The sequence below is a fragment of the Anoplopoma fimbria genome, chromosome 21, assembly GCF_027596085.1.
Source record: "Anoplopoma fimbria isolate UVic2021 breed Golden Eagle Sablefish chromosome 21, Afim_UVic_2022, whole genome shotgun sequence".
Taxonomy (NCBI): Eukaryota; Metazoa; Chordata; class Actinopteri; order Perciformes; family Anoplopomatidae; genus Anoplopoma; species Anoplopoma fimbria.
In genome coordinates, this window is record NC_072469.1 from 15,958,900 (window position 1) to 15,975,505 (window position 16,606).

Sequence of the window (16,606 nt, forward strand, 5' to 3'; positions counted from 1 at the left end):
TTGGTCTTGGTCACACACACACACACACACACACACACACACACACACACACACACACACACACACACACACACACACACACACACACACACACACACACACACACACACACACACACACACACACACACACACACACACACACACACTCTCCTCTCCCTCACAGATACAGCTGTCAACAAGCATCAAACACTTTGCTTACACTAGAGTTGCCCTAAGCAGTCTCTCCTCTCTCTTGATTGGATGTGCTCTATGCATTGTTTTCACCCCTTTCCCAAGCTAACTTCTCTTTTCTCACCTCTAGGTTTCTTTCTTTGTCATTCTCACCCCTTCCTGTCTGTACAGAACAAGTGTCATATGGCGTGATGGCGTGATGGAGGGTTGCGTGCATGCTGATGAATATTAAACATTTAAAATCAGCCTCATCCCCCCCTATCCCTCTTATTGTCACATCATCAGTCTCACTGCAGGCAGACAAAAGTCCTACTTTAAGGAAAAGTGAGAGAGAGATACTACACACAGTTTCGCGTGAGTTAGTTGATACTCACTTGTGAGGAAAACTGTGTGTGTATGTGAGAGAGACACAATTGCATATGTAATTCATGTAATAGAGCTTGAAAAGCGCTACGCTTCCTCCTTGTTCAGACTCTATCTAACATTGCATTTAGTGGTGTGTATCCCATTATAGCTTTTAATATTCAGTGTCCACATTTTGGGTGCATGTCTTTTGAGCAAAACATAAAAAGTACTAATGTAGTTCCTAACAACAGTTCCTTTAAGAAAAACTTATTTTATTTTTCTTTACAATCTGTGCATGTGCACAGATTGTAAAGCCCTCTGAGGCAAATTTGTAATTTGTGATTCTGGGCTATACAAAATAAACTGAATTGAATTGAATTGAATTAAAAACTGAATTGAAATTGAATCAAAAAAATTAAAAAAATCTATTAAGCTGTGCAACGCTGTCTGTGGACCATTCTTTGCTTATTACTGTATGAATCAGAAAGACTTATGTTCACATCATTAAGCCTTTACTATTTTCTCCTGTACTATTTTCCAACTCCAGTAATGAATTAATACATTTTCATGTCACAACCAGCCCTGCCGCACATACAAACTCTGCTTGCTGAGGGGAAACCCAAATAATGTCACTGTTAAGAAGAAATACATGTTAAGTTCCCATTCAAGTGAAAGCCCAAAAAACTGAACACAGTGTTTACTCTTAGGACAGTGACTGGAGGAGGAAGTAGTATCTTAATTGGATAAATGTTTTAAGCCAAGAGGAAGAGAACAGTTCTTCTGTACTGTTCTGTCTGCGTCTTCATGGGTGTACAAAACATCAATGCTTACACGCATATGGCCATTGTATAACTTGTTGCATAGTGATCAACAAAATACTGGTAACCAGAGGAATTAACTATGTTGGGTTTACACTTACTGTAAGGGAAGTGTAGTTTCAAATGGAGAAATACTAGCTTCGATCGCAATTATCTTCCAACCCTCTGACACAAACATTAGACTAACATGGACATCCATTATTAATATTGTGCACATGAGTGACTTCTGTGGTTTTTGATGCAGGGTAATGTGAACTTTTAGCTATTGGATCAACTCCATTGTTTGTTTGTTTTTTAAATCTAGCAAAGGCTATTTAAACCACAGAATTTCCGCTCTATAATAAAACATTTTTTTATTCAAAGCCATTTTAAAAGACTAAAACATATTATAACAGGTATCTTTTTTCAGGCTTTGTTTGTTCTATTGCTTCCCTTTAAACAAGGCAAAAAAAAGATAATAAAATTAATCGAAAAGCCATATTCTTAAAAATGAGTTTGCAGTCTGTTAGCAAACAAAAACGGGATGTAGCTATCTAATTCTTACTTTCTATACGAGAATGTAAATGAACAATTTTGCCCATATGCACATACACACTTACAATTGTCCTGATCCCTGTGTATCCTGCAATTCCCTATAAGCTATAATCTGACAGTGATGAAACAAACAGAAGTTACTGGGAGGGGTTAGAGAGAGAAATTACGGTAGTTTTGGAATCGGTGGGACATGCTTGTTCCTTCACATCAGAGCAAACCAGTGAGGGGCCCACTGCAGGTAATGGTAAGATACGATCAAGAGGTGATCGCTGGACAAAGTACAATTATACAAAATCTGATTATTATTTTTTTCTGTCTAGCAGCAGGCAACTGGAGAAGTAAGAAGTGATGAAGTGACCAGCAAGACTTTGAGTCACTAGCGCCACTGGTACTGAGTTTTGATGTCTCTGTAGAGGTCAGAGGTCAGGCTGTATTAAACAATGGATGAGGAAAGCCAAATAAGGTGGCTCCAGAGAGTCATGGTAACAGCGCACGCAACATAACAGCAATGTCCCTGGTTATATTTTAGCTTGCATAACACACTCCTCTTCCTCTCCAAGTAATCTTAAAATAAAACAGCAACAAAAGACATATTGGGCCATTTACTCTCATGAAAAAGATTCTCTTGTTTTTTATTTTTTTCTATTTTTCATTTTTTATTTTTATCTTGTCTTTCTTTACTATGTCTCTTGTGTGCACTTTAACTCTATGCTGCTGTAAGCCTGCAAATTTCCCCGCTGCGGGACTAATAAAGGATTATCTTATCTTATCTTATCTTATCTCACTTCCAATCAAGCCTATGACAAATGTATATCATTGTCTTTCTGTGGCTCAATCGCCAACGCAATTTAATGACAAAATTGAATTGTAATAATTTTAAGAGCAATTATTGAATCTGTGATTTTGTTTCCTGGTGTTACAATTGAATTAAAGCAAAATGGAAAATTCAGTGTCACATAACCTGCAGTTTTGAATGTGGCCACCATGTCAAATAGTGATGCTCAAGAGAACACTACTCCTGCAGTAGCTATTCATGTGGTGTGATTTCAGTTTTTATTTTCATATTAATGCTTCATATTAAAATTAGTTTTCCATGTCCCAATGTTGTAACTATTGGTCGCCTACCATTTGCTCTTTTCTCAAATCTATATTTTGTGTCCCACTATCTTCAACCACATCACCCTAAAAGTTTCCATTGACCCATTTTACATGTAATATAAGCAAATTAGATCGCTGATGGCAAGCTAGACTTTAGAAAAAGGAAAATATTTGTATTTCAAGCTGAAACTGTAATTTTCATTAGAGTTAAACTGTAATTTTCATTAGTGTTGATAAGTGTTTTTCAGCTTTCAGAATCAACATAATCTACAGTATTTAATGCATTTAATGATCATAGACTTGATTCTCTCTGTCACAATACAACTTTTATATGAAAAATTAATTTATCCTCTGTCCAGAGGAAGGACACTGGATAAAGTATAGTGAATGTTTGGGGCCTATATAAACCTGATGTGCCAAGTGAAGACAATTAACTAACTCATAGGATAGAAGTCTGGGATTTCCCCGGACCAGGACTTAACCACAGCTCTTAGGCTACATCTCTCTCTCTCTTCTTGCTCCCGGCTTCTGTTCTTACCCTGTACCTCTCTGTGGATGCCAACATTCCCCTGGCTCTAGCGCCCGCCCTAGACAGTGGTGAGAGACTGGTGTTGAGTTTCCCAGATCGTGTGAAGGAGCTGTCATGCCAACTTTACAGCACATTAATCATACAGGCAATGTGGCTAGAGATACTCTGTATCCTGTTCTGCTGAGTATTTATTATTAATAGAGACACAAATCTGAAGGATGAGACCACATTTGGTGTACGTGAAAAATTCAAAAGCTGCTAAAGAGACAAGGCTGTTAACTGAACAATAGAATTTGGCAATTTTTTAATTCAGGAGAGCGTTAATGAGAGCAGGAAACCATAAGATCAGTAGAGTAACCGTGCTATACATTATTTCACATTATTAGATTTGAGCTCCATGGTTTTCATTTGGCATTGTTAAGAAAATTCATGTATATTTGTACTATGAAAAAGTCATTTGAACATTACCAAGCTTGCATAGGGCTGTTTCTTTCACAAAGCCATGTTGCTGATCCCTTTCACGCATCTATCGCAAATCTTAAAAGCTTAGTATGCTTGTCATTCACAGCTGTGTAATATTCACACAGGCCTTTCTCAAAGCGGCCATTTGACTTGTGATAGTAGGAGAAGCACAGGTGTGACTAATACCACTAACGATGAGAGTGAGGAGGCAAGCACGATACCAGGAACCTGAAATCAAAGCCATCATTCATTTTATTAGTTACACCTGTGCTTTTCCTACTGCGAGAAGTCAAAATGTCTTCTGTGAAAAAGGTCCAAGTGATTAATTATGTGTTATCCGATTACTGTGGATATGTTTTTTTGATAGTAGGCCAGAATGCCATCATGTTGATATGTTACTTGCCCACCAAGCTGACATTAATTTGTTGCCTTGTTTATGATCTTCCTGGTGGAAAAATAACGACACTTCACCCAGAGTTTACATATAAAGAAAAGTCTTTTAATAGATAAGTCCCATTTGCAAAAACACGTAGAAACATTGGAAGACGTTGCATATGTACACTGTGTTCGCTACCTTGCAGCTACCTCCTCCATGAGACAAGTATGACTTTTATAACAATTATCAAAAAAGAAAGCAAGAAAAAAAAAGCCATATTTATTTATCTTAGTGAAACAGAAAAGCCTTCAAAACTGTAGTTTCTTAAATTATACGCTTTTGCCTTTTACAATAAATACGAATCATCAAACATTTATTGAAATGAACACACACAGAGAGAAAAAGACAAAGTCAAAACAGTGACACCGTGTACAATTGTGCGTGTTGACTCAAAAACCTGTCTGGGTAGGCTGAACTTCAACTGAACTACTCCCAGTAGTGCAATTTAGAAACTACAATGGTAGCTCCACAGAACTGAGACTCTAACATCGAATCAATTTGGTGCTTTTTAATTCATTTTGTGCAAAAACATTGATTGTGAGGAAAAGGTCGGATCTATTTCGGACTCAAACGACGACATGAAAAGTGTATATTCATTTCAAAGGAAATGTGTCGTATCTGCAGTGAGACAGGCTGTATCGAGTTGAAATGCTGAGCTCGCCATGAACACTAATCCAAACTGTACAACATTAGCTTTGACATAAAAAGACATAAATTAATTCATTATTTGTATGTTTGACAAGTTGCATGTCTTTATATGATAAAAAACTGTGCGCATTAAAAGAATAATCAACATCAAACCTATTAACAAAAGACTGTCTTATTTTCCTTCAGTTCAAACACTTCTACCTTGTCCAAACAAACCTTCAACTGATTATTAATATAGTAATTTAAAGACCATCTTTCTTAAGTCCAGGTTTATCTTAAGTCTTGCAACTTAAAGGGCAATTCAAGTGTGATCTTATATCTCAGAGCCAGGGAGCTCAAATGCTTGTACTACAAGTGGTGGGGCTTCATACGCCCCCTTATGTAATCAGTTTCTAGTTTAATAAACAGATGTAGTGAATATACTTAACGCTTTGGCCAATAGTTTAACATAGTTCCGTCTATCAACTGCAAAGTTTTCCAAAGGTTTCTGCATTTGAACCCTTTTTACTTTTTTAAACTATCCTCTGCGGTGTATTGGTGGACGCTCTGACCAAAGCATTGCATTGTACGCTATGCTCTTAGAAGATCAAATTCAGGACACAAATTTTGAGTAAACAGAGTATTTGTTATTAACTTGTCAATTTGGTTGTCTCATGCATAAAAAAAACTGCTTTTCTGTAACTGCGGGAATGAGAAGTGACCAAACATTTTTATTCTGCATTTGATTTAGTTTCAAGTCTTTGAAAGTTGATTTAATATTTTAATTTAAGTCTAAAATCTATAGAATCCACTAGCTTCCATTCAAACATGACTGGGGATATTAATGAAAAAGGTAGGCGATTTATAGTTGGAGCACTAAAACATGCAAAACCACCATCTTTGCAGATCGTCCTTTAAGTTGTTATCACTGACTGTGTGCCATCTCCCTTGATAAGCCCGGTAGTAGGTGTAAGTCATCTCCTGTGTACAACGTTTGAAAAAAGTCTCTTTTTACAGCAAAATCTTTGTTCCTCCCACAAAAGCCAGGTGAACACAACACATAAAACAAAAATGAAATTGTGTCTCTAGACATAATTTGTCTCATTGTCACTATATTCAAAAGTGCTAGGAACCAACTACAAAATGTATTCCTTAAAAACAAAATCATCTATCCATGAACTGATTTCAAGGTATTATTTTTGATTGTCACAACATGAACACTAGAACCTGAGCCTTGTTTGTGACCTCTTCATCGAACAGAAGAAGAAGTCATTTAAATGTTAACATCCTGGGAATCCTTTTGTAATGCTGGTGCATGTGGCGCAATACAAAGTACTTTAATGCACACTGATTGTTTGATTGTGTGTGCGTGTGTGTGTGTGTGTGTGTGTGTGTGTGTGTGCGGTGTATACGTGTGTGTGTGTGTATATATTAAATGATCTGCTGTGTTTGCACCAATCACTCTTATGGCAAATAAATGTAGGGACTGGACTTGTGGTGACCCGAGCTCATTACACATGGCATAATGTTCCTTGGACCAACCATCATGGACTGGCTTATGTTGTGAGCGTTCTCAGACCACGGTGGGGAGTCCATGGGCTCCCGCTTGATGGAATGGACCAGGCCGTGACCTTTGAACTCATAAGTGCCATGCTTGTTGTAGTCCGGTTGCATGTAGGCCTTGTGAGGGTCCTGTTGATAGACGTGTGAGTCCATGAGGTTGACCGATTGGTTGCTGCATAGAGTAGAGTCTGAGTGAGAGAGTCTCTGAGGACTAAAGTGGCTGTTGTCGTTGTGATTGCCCAGGTCTTTGTCACATTTCAACGGACGTCCGGTTGTGTTCCCACTGTTGACTGCATAGTTCTGATAGTTGCCGTTGTTGTACGGTGGGCTGATCCCTGCTTTCCCCCGCTGGCAGGGCGAGTACTGCGGATCATAGTAATCCGCCTCTGATTTGAGATGGACGCCTGAGCTCTGGTCGTATACCCCGTTGCCGTAGCGGCGGTCGATGGCCTCGGGGTCGCGGCAAGCCCAGGGTCGCCCATAGGCATCGCAGCCGTTCTCAGAGTCCGAGTCGTGCTCCACCTTGATGGGCGGCATCTCGGGCATCAGGTGGCCATCGTAGCATTCCCCGTAGCCGTTCTCGTTCTTCACCAGGTCCACGCAGTAGGCGTCTGGGTCTGTGGGAATCTGGACGTTCCCGTAGAGCTTAGAGACAAACACCTCGCCGCCTCTGCCGCTGTGGCAGCTCGGGGAAAGGCGGTATGGCTTCCCATACTGGCCGGCCTTGTTCATGCGGTTAGAGGGGATGTAGCCGATGCCCTGGCCTGCTCTGAGGGGACCGGAGTTTGGCCGCAGAGGCCAGTTGCAGCCCATGCCTGGGCTAACACCTTTATGGGGAGCCATGGTGGACTTGCAGTAGTTGAGGGGCTCCTCCTGGTTGTAGTAACCCTCAGGGCGGTACTTGAGGTTGTCTTTGGAGAGTGGGGTCCAGGGAGTGTGGTGACCCCGCTGGTTGGCGCCAGGAGTGGGACAGGAGAGAAGGACAGGGTCTGCTATGTCGCCCATTCCTCCACCAAAGGAATGCCTCCGGAGGTGTTCCCCTCGCTCACTGTGAGGTAGAGGAAAGGCATGAAAAGAGGGGTGGGGAGGAGAGAGCGATGGAAGAAGGAGATCATTAGTCATGAAACAAGATGACAAACCAATCATAGTAGATTATACAACGTTTCTCTAGTCCTTGAGGACATTCAAGTGGAGGTGGTCTCTTGAAATATCATTGATCCGCCCAGAAAAACATATGGGATCTACCACAAACTGATTGTTTATTCTACTGATTGATGAGTGACTCAAAGCCCAAATATCTAGGTTTGGTTCATTCAAGTTCATGAGAGAATCATTTCAAAAGTGACTCATCTTTTCCAGGACTCATCTCATCTGAAAATTGAGAACAGAGTCAACATCCATTGCCTAAAGATCAACAATGGCCCGCAATCCAACCTAATAGGCAGGACAACGCTGTAAATCTTAATTTTCTCTTAAAACACTGTAAATAAAACCTAAAAACAAATTTCTAATCTTACAAACGCATTATATTTCAAGTGTTTAATTAACTTTGCTAGCGATGAGAAATCTTACAGTGGTGTCAGCTAATGTTGGTTATTTGTCGTGCTTTGCAGTTTATTGTAGAAGAACAAAGTTTCAAATCTACATTTTTCAGCAATGTGACATCACATTTTGCTGAGGTCAACAATGCATTTTCATCCCTAAGCATTGGAAATACTATAATCTTTGGTATGAAAAAAAGGCTGTTACAAACTTCTGATTATAATGGCTAATAATTTGCTCTCTCAACAGGAGCTTGTCACAGCATGTGAAAGGAGGATACACACAGGTGTAATTAATCAAAGTAATTATACCATCATTCTATTCTAGTGTGCCTCGGCCATTCCAGTGAGCATGCACAGTACTTGAGTAGCAGGGCCATTCTTAATTAAAAACACCTGTGTTTACCCTGCAATTACATGTCAAAATGGCTGTTATATAACACTTTAATTATAAGATAAGATAAGAACAGCAGCTAAGGGTTTGGAGTAGTATTAGCTCTTTGGATCCTGGTAGCACATTGTAAAATTGCCTATTCAATATTAGTATTTCCCATTGCATTATATGAGAAGATGCTCTTCATATAAGCTAACCTTCAATACTTTTCCTTCAAATCAGCTGCCATGTATTTTGTACATGGCACCTTGTTCCCATACTGAAGACCCAACCCTATGAGCTCCAAAGCCTCATGATCCAAGTAAGAAACCTGGATGATGCCTGGAAATAATGGACAGTAGAGGGGGTGGTAGGGCTCTGCTCCCTGACTACAGCTCAAATTGTGGCCTCTCTGCCTCCCAAAGTTCTTAATGATGCATGAAGCGCATAGGGCTTCAGCCAAGCTGAGACATGTATTTGCTCCTAATTGGCTACAGGTAAGGCATCCAGCACTCGTACGGTTTGGTGTCAGAGCTTGCTGGGCGAGGAAAGGGCTTATGTTTGTGTTCATTAAGCTGTTGCTTAGCAATACGCTGGTATCTCTCGTCTCTTTAAGATAAAATAAATAAATAATAATACACAAAGACTGATGCCCATTTTCACACATTTTCAACACTGTTAGAGTGATTGAATATGTTTGTGTACCGTTGCCTCACAGATCCTACTCAAGGCAGTCACTAAGTATTATTTATCATTTTTACCAAAGTAAACATGTTGGCCCTTATGAATTATGAGGGCAGTTATGATGTAGCGTATGTGGCCTTTCAAGGTTTATAGTTTTGACCTTTACTTCTAGCTCCCCCATCAGGCAAATCACTGTAATCTCTAGAGGAGATAACAAGCTGCCAAAATGCATCAAAGGACCAAAGGTGTCTAAGACATCAAGTTTGTGTTAAAAAGCTTGACCTTTAATTACAGTATAGCACCCCCATTAAGACAATCAGTGGCTTAACACTAAGACACAGTGTGAATATACATCATCCCTCCAACTTTGGTTAAAGTTGCAAGGATTTATCTGATTTATCTCACCCGTGCTCAAGTGCAGAGATCATCCCTCCACCTGCTCCCTTGTTCTTTCCCCGCATTAACATGTTCTTCATTTTCATCTCAGTGATGGAAGGCAGTAGGAGGGGTACACCTATGCAGAATAAAGCAAGCTGGGGAGGCATCAGGGCCCCAGAGGCTGACTTTTTTTTCTGACCGTGGAGAAACTTCAACCGACCCTGGAACTGCATAGTCTGGGAGAACAGAGAAGAATAATTGAATGGTTAAACACCTGATCTAAAGGCCATACCCAATGCTGCTCGAAACATCTTATATGTTATTTTTCTGGGCATGTCCACGCATGGATTAATATAGAACTGAATTAAAAGCAATGTTTTTGTTTTTTTCATGTCCCTTGAAAGTTAACATCTATTTGTCTTTTGCATTTTTTTATCTTTGTATTTAAACTGATTTAAACTTCAATTGGATTCCAGGAAACATTATTGTCGACTGGTCCTAAAACACAGTACTATACAGCCGGGACACTGTGTCTTTATGTTTTATTTAATAAATAAAAAAACATACAAAGATGTAACCACATTAGTATTTAAACAAGCCTAAGCGTCTACAGCTGAGCTAGGAGCTCTTTGAGGCTGTACCGCAGTGCTTGGAGCTAAATGCTAACATCATCATGCTAAAATGCTCACAATGCTAGCATGCTGATGTTTAGCACATAATTAGCCTATTTAGCAGATACTTTTGGGTAGTTTAGCGGTCCACTTCCAGTTAGTAAGCATGCAAACATTTGCTAATTAGCACTAAAATCAAAAGTACAGTTGAAGTTAAAGGGACTTTAATGAGTTGTTGAGATATTTCAGTCCGGACCAAAGACACACTGCCATCCATGAAGCTTCTTTGGTCAGCAAATATGTTCAATAAAGCTAATTTATTTCCATTTTTTTAACAGGGATGGAAGACACTCTTTGTGCCTGCAATCATGTTGACTGATCAGGAAAGCATCTCACCACTATTTGCTCACTACTTGGCTATAAGGGCTTCCAGTTTAAAACTGCCTTCTACAATTTCTGTGCAGCCAACATCAGTGCAACCATAGCAGACTTGGTGACAGTGAACTTAAATGACCCTGATGAAATGGTCCAAACCCGTATTCTTATTGCTCTGTCATCATGGCCTCGAACTTTCCACTGCTGTTCTCCAAACCACTCTAGTCACAGCCATGAGGGATCAACTAGGCTCCTATTCTGCTGCTGTGTTCAGGCACCCAATTACCTCACAATGCATCGCAATACAACTATAAATAACTGTACGCACTACAATTAAGAAAATAGGTTTCGCTGAACCAAAGGCGTCATAATACTTTTTATAGGCCTTTGTCTTCTCCCAGAAAGTGGGCAACATTTACTCCATGGTTAATTTTCATTGCATATTTCTGCACTTTTCTACATTAATGTTAATGCATTAATGCTAAGGTTACTGTTTATTTTAGCTGGCAGTTTGGTTCTGACCACTCACCAAGAAACCAGAGGTGCTGTCCAAGAGGCATCGGACTCTAGCAATGAAACACCTGTTGAGAAAGCAGGAGAGCTCTGGTGGAATTCCTCCTGCCTCCGGAGAATGGAACAGGCTGCTCACTACAAAGTCCTCACCTGAAAAGTAATAGAGAAAGATGGAGGATGTGAGGAATAATTATTTCATTTAAACTGCATTTTTTGTGGCAAACCTACAATGTGTTGTCAGGAAAAGGGAAAAGAGAACACAATGCAATCATATAGACACACTCAGCATCTCAAGAGTAACTAGCAGAACTTCAAAATTAACATATTTTATAGAGAACATCAACGAAACAGTGTTCCCCATGGAAATGTTTCATCCCTTCCCAGTAAGCTACCCACCGGTCCCTGCAGCTAGCTGGTTGTCCTGGTGTGCCGACGCCCCCTGCGGAGGACACATGGCCCAGTGGAGCTGGCGTCTGAACTCCTGGCGGTCGTCTACGTGGATGTAGTCAAACACATTCTGATGCATCACGTCAGTCTGCCGGGAAAAATTGAGCGGAATTTAGTAAGTTTGTTGAGAAAAAGGACATTTTCCAGTTTAAGACTCTTTGTTTTGTTGTGTCATCGTCCTGAAAGTCCTATAGAAACTTTGACTTTGGATCACTGCGTTTTGCATCCATCAGTGCAGCTGGTGGTTGCTGTTTAGAGGGGGGATTCCTGCTGTTGCTGCTCTGATACACTCAGCCTGCCTCAGGAATCCCAGGGAGCATGTTAACTTCCCCCAACACACTCATAAGGACCATACTGTACACACAAAGTTGATAGATATATACATTTGCACATACACACACAGGAGCATTTACTTAGTACTGTAACAGTCTAAGGGCCGGCGAGGGCAGCTGTGTTTGTCAAACATCGCGTGACACCGGCTCTCAAACAGCAGTCCAGCCCAGCTTGCCCTCCCAATCCACACACACACACACACACACACACAGAGTGAGTCGGGTTCCAGCCCACTCTCGTCATGCCTCTCGCTCTTTTCCAGCAATAGCTTTGCTTTCTGTCATTCCATGACAGATTCCTCACTAAAACGTTCAACCTTCTCCTCTTCCCTCCTCCCTGCACTCTCTCCATAATTTCCACACTGGTGGCACGCAAGGGTTTTTGATCGCCTGCCTCTGAACACACAATCTGTTCCCACCGTCTTCGGCGGGCGCTTCGTCCTGTGGTTTGGTTCCCTACCGGCAGTCAGGCAGACAGACGGATCGAGTGACTATTGTTTATGTTTCTCGTAAAAAAACGCAGAGAGGAAAAGAAGTGGGGAAGAAAAAAGGGAATAAGTGATATTTTCGCTGACCTTCAAAGCGCTAACAAATGGGATCAAAGGCCAGTGGAGGTTTTCTGCTCTTCTCTGGGGCTTTCTTGTGGTGCTACTTAGTGAAGCGTTCTCTTTTCTTTTTTTCCTGTGGTATATTAGGGATAAGTGTCCTTCTGACTACAATTGTGGGCCCAAAATTATGTGACATGTTGTCAAGGCCTTAGAGGCAAACTGTGTGACTTAAAAACAACCAATAGCTCCTTTGGGAGAATTGAACATGTGGGAGAGGCTAAGAGAATGTTTTGGGGACAGTCTCTGAAATATAACATGGTGATCTTTGAGTACTTCTTTTATGTAAGGCAGGGACAGACTGTCAACTACTCCTTCTAAGGTTTCTCATATAGAATGATATGTATTCAAAGTCACCTGTATTTCTGGCCCATAGTTCTCAGTATTGACAAGTACAGAACACTACATGATTTTAATTTGAAATATAGATAAATAATGATTGTCTGCCTCTGGTCAAACATCACCATATCACACAAACTGCTTTGGCTGCATTGCATGCTGGGATACTTTGGCTCTTTCTCTTGAGCATGGAAAGAATGTTCTTGCATTTGTTGAATCATAAATATTGATGAACAATTGGTATTATGAATAGAACTTACAGTTCTGTCACTGCTATGTTCTGTATAATAAAAGGACCTGGTGTGGTTGTATTGGCATGACTTGATGAATTTAATTGTTTGGACCACAATGAAATATCGTAACAACTATTTAATAGATTGCCATGAAATTGTGTACATAAACACAAGGTCCCCAGAGGATTAATCTTGGAGAAATTCCCTGATTTTTCATCCATCACCACCAGCTAAATTATAATTTTGTGCAGTACGTCCAAACTTATCACACAGCCTAAACTGTACTTTGTGTTTAGTGCCAATTAGCTAATGTTATTATGCTAACACGCTACACTAGTTATGGTGAACACGATAAACATTTAACCCATTTATCTTCATCATGTTAGCATTGCTATTGTGAGCATGTTAGCATGCTGACGTAAGTGTTTAGCTCAAAGCACCTCACAGAGCCGTTAGCTTAGCATAGCTTGAGTTCTTATTTATATTAAGAATATTGATCAGTTTCCTTTGTTTTTACATGCACACACACACACACACACACACACACACACACACACACACACACACACGCACACGCACATTCACACATTAAGCACTTTACAGTTTTAATTTCCTTTGTCTGTCTCTACTCGCTCCCATGCCACCCTGCACACACACACACACTCATACGCACGGACACACACTGTGGCAGGATCTTTCAGACCACTGTGGTTCGCATGTCGATTTCATGGCGCTGGGTTACTGCCCCTGTCTGCTTGTAAGCCAAGTGGGAGCGCTGTAGCAGAATAATTTCCAGCCCAAAGTGTCAATGTGCTGTGTGTGTGTGTGTGTGTGTGTGTGTGTGTGTGTGTGTGTGTGTGTGAGAGAGAGAGCTGACATGAGGGCAAAGGAGGGATTTTTAACAGTGAAAAGCACTTTATTCATGGTTTTAAAGGAGGGAGATGATTTCAGCATCGCAGGACAGGCTAGCCCCTGTTGATATAATCCATAATTAATGACTGGCTGGGTATAGCCGTCGGAGAGGAAGGAAGCTAAACCGTTGGTGACTTATCAGTGCCCGCACACCCACAGTGTGTTTCTCAGGGTGAAATGGAGGTCTTCACCTTTCTGTGGCCTCTCAGCTGGGACTTAGTGGGTTCAGCCTGCCCCTCTAGATAGAGTTATCAAGCAGACTGAAAGAGAGACTTTTACTCTGACTCATTGGCCGTAGGATGTAAAGGAAAGAAAGTAGAAATGGATGGATGGATGAGAAAACATTGTCTGAGGGTGAAAAAGGGGAATGGTGAACTTTCTGAATAATGTCGGAGACCTCTGAGACTTGTTGACTTTGAGAAGGGTGATGTGAGAGGCTTCCCAGGTGTGGAATTATCAACATTTGGAGAAATGAATATAAATAGGTGTTGCACATCTGAATTATAATGTAAATAATGACACCTGTTTGATAGAAAATTAATTTATAATGGATCCAAGTTTTTTAAAGAAATATTTTAGTAAATAAGCTTATTTGCTTTCTTACAGAGAGTGAGGATGAGATTAGAAGATCAATTCCCCTTTCCCGCCTGGGCTGTATATTTGCAGCTGGAGCTAGCAGCTGCTTAGCTTAGTTTAGCATAGCATAAAGACAAGTGGACACATCTCCAAATTAAAATCCACCTACCAGCTCACTTATCAACATGTTGTGTATTATATGTTTATTCTGTACAAAAACACAACTATTTGCTATGTTATTATAATGTGCCAATATCTCTTTGTGGGGAGCTGTCACTTCCTGTCCAAACAGTGGAGGTCGAGATATAATATACTAATTTGTATTATTATATCAATATTACCTAAAACTGTATATTCATCAGACAACAAGACCCCAACTAGAAATTGATCAATATCAACATTGTTTTGGCATTTTTCATACTGGCTGTTGTTGCTGTCAGGTGCATAAATTCTAAAAAAATAGTTTTATGGATTCAGGTTACCTCAGCCTCAGGCAGGAGCACATTGGACGACTGACAATTAGTCAAAAACATGATAAGTTGGGGTAGTAATGAGACTGGCTGAGTACAGAGGGAGGAACTAACATCACACCTCTGTTTTCAGGGAAAGTTGCAGTTGAAGATGAAACTACTTACTAGTCTGTCAGTTAATATGTTCATCATAGAGTATTATACCTTTCAGCTTTGTACATGTAAAATATATTTGAGATGTTCAACTCACCTGATGAAATCCCAGATAGTCCACAATGGTTGAAGAGGCATAAAATACCATCCCATCACTGCTTACCACCAAGGCGAAGCCTGTCAGAGACTACATACACACACACACACACACACACACACACACACACACACACACACACACACACACACACACACACACACACACACACACACACACACACACAGAGAGAGAGAGAGAGAGAGACAGGAATAAGCAGTGACTCAGGGCAACTCATGCAGCAAATAAACTCAAGTGCAACAAATACATAATTGACAAACACAAACAACTCGATTTAAATCGGTGCCGTTTTTGCAAAGCTAACTTTAGAAGGCACAATTGAACTCAGCAGAAACACAGTGCAACAGAGTCAAATGTTTTTTATTTATGACCCAACTGTGGTCACAGTCATTACTGTACATTTATCTAGTTTTTTTAAGCAAAGCGCAGCCAGAACTTGACTCAAGCCAGACTTTTTATAACACATTTATATCATTCTTTCCATAATTCTCAGAACAGCAAATAACAGTAAAAATGGAACAAAAGATTGAATAATACTGGACACTGGAGCAGGAATGAAAGACAGATGGTTATGGAAGTGAGTGGGCCAAATAAAACTTGCTGATTTGCAATGCAAAATATTGCTTTTCAAATACTTTTTAGAATATTTTCTGGCCGTATTTCAATTCATGGTATTTTTAAAGCAGTTAACTGGAGGATGACATGCACACCAATTTGCTCCCCTTTTAAATTGAAGTATTTCATCAGAAACTTTGATAATTAAGTCTGTTTGACTGCTAACATGCTTTGATTTGTGATACCAAACACGTTGATTAAAAGCAGAGAAACTCCAGACACACACACAGACTCGATCCTGCATTCCCTCTTTACACACACACACAAACACGAATAATGTGTTTGGCCACCACAGCTCACACAGACAAGTGTTGATTAAAGAGAAAATTTCAATAAATACATAACTGCCTTCAGTCAAACTAGGAGGGGAGGACAGACGGAGATGAAGTGAAAAAAGAAAACACAGGCCGGAGACGTGGAAAAGGGGGAGGTCTTCCAGTGTGCGTGTGCGTCGTGCACAGCTGTGATAGCGTGACAACGGCAAGGCTACTTGACTTGCGTGACTGCCGCTGCCAGAGTCTGTCATCTCTATTTTACTGCGAGACTTTGCAGGTCTTCCCCTTGTATGTGTGTGTGTGTGTGTGTCCTCTATGTGGTATATCTCCCTGTGGCCTCTAAATTCACACTCTCTCCCTCACTTGTTCTAACATTGATCTGATTGCCCTAGCAAGCAGAGCAATGCCCCGCTCCCTGCACATGCTCCATCCAGACTGCATAATAGACCGTGATACCTGTCTGTCTGCAAT

General features: G+C 40.5%; 1 protein-coding gene across 1 annotated transcript in view; it reads right to left on the reverse strand.

The window, feature by feature from the left end:
• Positions 1-6,472: 6,472 nt before the first annotated feature.
• Positions 6,473-16,606, reverse strand: part of ahrra (aryl-hydrocarbon receptor repressor a) — a 59,185-nt gene continuing 49,051 nt past the window's right edge. Inside the window, 5 exon segments of the mRNA XM_054623255.1 lie at positions 6,473-7,633; positions 9,589-9,797; positions 11,077-11,210; positions 11,457-11,595; positions 15,225-15,314. Coding sequence (XP_054479230.1) covers positions 6,487-7,633; positions 9,589-9,797; positions 11,077-11,210; positions 11,457-11,595; positions 15,225-15,314 — 1,719 coding nt within the window. The 3' untranslated portion in view covers positions 6,473-6,486.